This window comes from Chenopodium quinoa, unplaced genomic scaffold (genome assembly GCF_001683475.1).
Source record: "Chenopodium quinoa cultivar QQ74 unplaced genomic scaffold, ASM168347v1, whole genome shotgun sequence".
In the NCBI taxonomy this organism is placed as follows: Eukaryota; Viridiplantae; Streptophyta; class Magnoliopsida; order Caryophyllales; family Amaranthaceae; genus Chenopodium; species Chenopodium quinoa.
The window spans coordinates 37,093-41,988 of NW_018742566.1; the positions used below are offsets into that span (position 1 = coordinate 37,093).

At 33.8% G+C, this 4,896-nt stretch overlaps 1 protein-coding gene across 1 annotated transcript; it reads left to right on the forward strand.

The window, feature by feature from the left end:
- The first annotated feature begins 635 nt into the window (after positions 1–635).
- Positions 636–3,399, forward strand: LOC110720648 (NAC domain-containing protein 37-like). Its single transcript, XM_021899703.1, has 3 exons — positions 636–1,133; positions 1,438–1,709; positions 2,075–3,399. The coding sequence occupies exons 1-3, from the start codon at positions 971–973 to the stop codon at positions 2,744–2,746; spliced, it is 1,107 nt and encodes a 368-aa protein (XP_021755395.1). The 5' UTR covers positions 636–970; the 3' UTR covers positions 2,747–3,399.
- Positions 3,400–4,896: the final 1,497 nt, after the last annotated feature.

Consider the following 4,896-nt stretch of genomic DNA (forward strand, 5'->3'; position numbering starts at 1 on the left):
TTTGCTAAATTCGACAAATTAGGATTTTAATTTGAGGTGGTATTTTCAATTTTAACAACAATAATTGGTGATTGGTGGTAGTTATCAGAATTTCCTTAATAAAATTTACGTAACTATTTTCTCACAAATTAGAAAAAAGAGGAGAGAGTACATGTCAAAGTGAGGGAACACCTACAAATGGGCGAAAGTAAGTAGGTGGGAAAAAAAGTAGACCATTTTGTAAGGTAAGGAGATAAAAGTGTAACAAGGTCATAATCAAATTAAAAAGAAAAAACATATGAGGTGAAGGTAGTATATAAAGGAAACTTTTAACATATGAGGTGAAGCCAGTGAGGGAAAACACAAACTTACAAAAAAAAAAAAAAAAAACGGGTGTACAATAATTATTGTGCATTCAGTATAAAAATAGCCTAAAGTGATTAAAAGTTACTCCTGAAATAAATAAAAGTATCCCAATATGCATAAAAATAACCCTATACAAATAAAAAATATCTACGCTTTATTAGTAAAGAATTACATTTTAAATGACTAAAAATCAATTATTAGTGATTGAATGTAATTAAATTACCTTTATAAGACTTTTCTTGTTGTATATTTATATAAAAATTGTATTATGTTTAAAGTTATCTAAAAAAGGCAAAAAGCTACCCTAATTTTAGCTAAAAGTTACCCTAATTTTAGCTAAAAGTTACCCTTATACTACTCGAAGGAAAAATGCTTACCACCAAATGAGATGATGATTAAACCCTGAAAACATACACTTGTCACCCGTTTCATTAGTAGTGTTCATTATATCATTCCTCCCCTTCTAGACTTCATTCATTTATGTCTTTTCACTCTCAACTTCTCAAACGTATGTTAAATGTGTTGGTTTTGAAAATTTGTGCAGAGTTGAAGTTCTAAAGTTGTTTCATTAAAGCTCAATTTTCTTATACTCTTGGCTAAGCTAGCTAGCTTACTCTTAAACATAATGGATACCTTGGAATCATGTGTTCCGCCTGGATTTCGATTCCATCCAACTGATGAAGAACTTGTGGGTTATTATCTCAAGAAGAAGGTCGCCTCTCAAAAGATCGATCTAGATGTCATCCGAGACATCGATTTATACAGGATTGAGCCTTGGGATCTCCAAGGTAAATTTCATTCATTTTCTTCCTTCTAATTTCATTCCCCATCCTTTGTAAGATTTACTGTTTACAGAAATACAAGCAATATCTTTTTTGTACGAACTATAAAGTATATGTAGATAAACTCCAAACCTAAATGATATTTTTCAATCAAGATCAGATCAAGTAGAGCAGATGGTTCATGGTCACTACCGAATGAAAATACACAATAATGTACGCACGAATAATAAATTGGTAGTTTGGTACAATTCGCCTATCTAAAAAATAAAATAAAAACTTATGATATAATTCATGTGTAATGGGAGTGCAGATAGATGTCGGATCGGATATGAGGAACAGAACGAGTGGTACTTCTTCAGCCATAAGGATAAAAAGTATCCAACAGGAACAAGGACGAATCGAGCCACCATGGCAGGGTTTTGGAAGGCCACAGGAAGAGACAAAGCCGTGTACGATAAGAGCAAGCTCATAGGTATGAGAAAAACCCTAGTATTTTACAAAGGAAGGGCTCCCAATGGCCAAAAAACAGATTGGATCATGCATGAATATCGACTCGAATCTGACGAGAGTGGACTTCCTCAGGCAAATATAACTTATAGATTCCCTCCAATTTTATTTTTATTTTTATATTTTTAGGAAAATTTGTTGAAAATCATCTTATAACAACCAAATTTTGTTGAAATCCATCTTATAATTTTATTTTATTTTTGTCAACTCCCACCCCTTTCCGGATTCCGACCATTGACTTATTCATCTTATCACCATCATTTACTCTTTCTCATGACTTGAGCGCACATTTAAGAAGCTTATACAAGCAGTTGAAAGCAAATAAAAGCATCTAAAAAGCGAAGTGAAGAGACATCCAAAGACAAAAAATGACAAAAAGTGAATCATGTTTCCTAAAGTATATTATCCCACTAACAGTTATTCCCGTTTGACTCATATAGGAAGAAGGCTGGGTAGTATGTCGAGCATTCAGGAAGAAAGCAAGCATGCAACCGAAGAACATGGAGGGATGGGAATCGAGCTATGTTTATGACAGTGAATCTGCAAGTGGTGTGATGGATCCGATAATAATCCATAATAATAATTATAATCATACAAACAGAAACAGCTTCTTCCCAAAGAAATTGCTATGCAAGCAAGAAATCGAATCTGAAGCATTATTGGCGGCTAACTACTCACTTATTACTGATACTTTCCTACAACTCCCTCAACTTGAAAGCCCCTTGTCTACTAAGCGAACCATCTCTATTGTCTCTCAAAACAACAACAATAGTAGCAACTCTACTACTACCACTATTGGGGAGATTAATAATATGAATAAGGCGTCCAAGGTGACAGATTGGAGAGAATTGGACCAGTTCGTGGCTTCACAACTAAGTCAAGATCCAAAAACACTCGACGACCACGATCAATCTCTTAATCGCCATCTTTCGAGCTTTAGCCATACCTCTGATTTAGAGGCATTGTTGCTTTTGCATGGAGGTGATGAGAGAGAAGAGGAGGTCATTGATGCAGGCAAGTTGATAAGTGGTTTCATAAGTACTTCAAGCTCTGCTGATAGTGATAATATTGGCATATGCATATTCGACAAATTGAATCAGGATATCAACTAATAGCAAAATAGAAATACTTTACATCCATATCTTTTATTTTATGCTATTCTATATGTGTGGTGGCCAGATAATGCACCTAAAAATGTATGTATACGGATGTAATACGAATTCTTATTGTAAAATTCACTAATTATGCATACATGATACGTAAATATATAGCATATAGGTTATATTGATTATTACGGAGTACTTATATCCGTATAACTGTATAAGTTATTTCTATCATTTTTTCACAGTAAAATTGAATAGAAGGCTAGGGAGCTGGAAACTCAAAACTTCTCTCTTAGAAAAAGGAAAAGGAAAATTGTTGGATCGTAAAAACGGGGCCCATGGATTGTCTAGCGTGCTGGGCACAAATGTGGTTTATGTTTGGCATGCTTGTCTTTTTCATACGAAGAAGCTAGTACTCGGTATAATACAACAACCCTCTTCCCCAAATGGGAGGCCTAAGCCAAGCATGGACTGTATATATATATTTTGGCCATTAAAAGGTCCTTGCTTGCAATTTCTAAATAGTTAGAGCTACTAGCTAGCTAATGTGGAGCTACAAGGTTTGTAGTTTTGATGAAACTACATAGCTCTACAAAACTATGTAGTTTCACTATACCCAAAGCCACTTTAATTTAATTAAAAAAAAAAATTATTGTTTATTTATTTTATTTTTTTAATTGAATGAAAAAGGTTGTACTCTTTGTTTGGATAGCAAAGAAGGAAAAGAAGGGGAGGGAAAATGGAGGAAGGGAAGGGAAAAGAAAGGGAGGGGGAGGTGAGCTCCATTTTCCCTCCAAATCTCTTCAATTTTGGAGAGATTATGGTTATTATAGAGAAAGGGAAAATGGATCCCTCCCTCTCTTTCCCCTTCCTTCCCCCAATCTTTTACCCAAACGTACAAGAGATTTTGTCCCGCTCCATTTCTGTTCTCTTCTTTTCCTTCCATTTCTTCCTATCCAAACAAAGTGGTAGCTTGCTATTGTGGAGGTTTAAGAATAGAATGTGGCAACCCAAAGATACAAGGAGATGTTGTTAGCCATTGTAAATACTCTTATTCACTTTTCAAACAATTTCATTTACTTTTTGAATATATATATATATATATATATATATATATATATATATATATATATATATATATAAGTTTAAGTAAGTTCTAATAATTGTGGGTGCTCTAAGCTGGAAAAAAAGAATGAAAAGATGTGTAGTTACAAAAATGTCATTAAAGAGACGGGTAAAGTGCAGACCATTCGATGAAACATGATGGACAATTCATATCAGCTCCTAGTTCTCATGATTTTATGTCTAATATTAATCCACTAAACTCACTATTATTATTACTCCACTAAGGTCCAGTTCACTTCTCCTTAATTTTGCTGAACTAAAATTATTTTTGTAGAACTTAAATTATTTTTATTGAATTGAAATTATTTTTACAGAACTTAAATTATTTGTATTGAACTAATATTAATTTTAATTAATTTAAAATATTAATATTAATATTAATATTTGAATTGTTTTTTTTTGCTGAATTGAAATTATTTTTACTAATTTTCTATTATATTTCTTCTTAAAGTTACAATAAAATAATTTGAGTGAGGTTCAAAGTAACAGAGAGAAATAATAAAATATCGTATAAATTTACCAAATATCAAATATAGAAGTGATGCATTAAAAAATACAAATTTTTGTATGTGGCTGGCCACATGGTGCGGCAAGGGTTACTTGTAGGGTGTTACTGGTTTTGTCGGGGGGGTTACTTGTAGGTGTTACTTGTATTCTGGGGACTGGGGTTACTTGTATGGGTCACTACTAGAAATAGGCTAAATTCCGACGGAATTAAACACCCTGAAATCCGTCAGAAATAGGGTTTCCGTCGGAAGCGATTGTCGGAAAAGCATTTGTAGGAAAAATGAACTTTTCCGACGAAAATTCTGTCGGAAACACTATTCCGACGGAATTTCCGATGGATTTAATTCTGAATTTAACCGCGCCACCACCGGCACGGCGTATCACCACCTCCAACCACCAAAAAAACCCAACATCAGACACCGCCACAACCACCAACCCCTAACTCGTATCAGCAGTCTAGAACCACCCACAACCACCAGATCTACCACCAAACCAGAAAAAATTAACGAAAAACAAAAAAAAAAAAT

What these genes read in the sequence shown, in the direction of transcription:
- LOC110720648 (XM_021899703.1), top strand. Translation starts at nt 971, where the DNA reads ATGGATACCTTGGAATCATGTGTTCCGCCTGGATTTCGATTCCATCCA. An exon ending in TGAGCCTTGGGATCTCCAAG is followed by an intron (nt 1,134 to 1,437) that starts GTAAATTTCATT and finishes ATGGGAGTGCAG; the next exon opens with ATAGATGTCGGATCGGATAT. An exon ending in ACGAGAGTGGACTTCCTCAG is followed by an intron (nt 1,710 to 2,074) that starts GCAAATATAACT and finishes TGACTCATATAG; the next exon opens with GAAGAAGGCTGGGTAGTATG.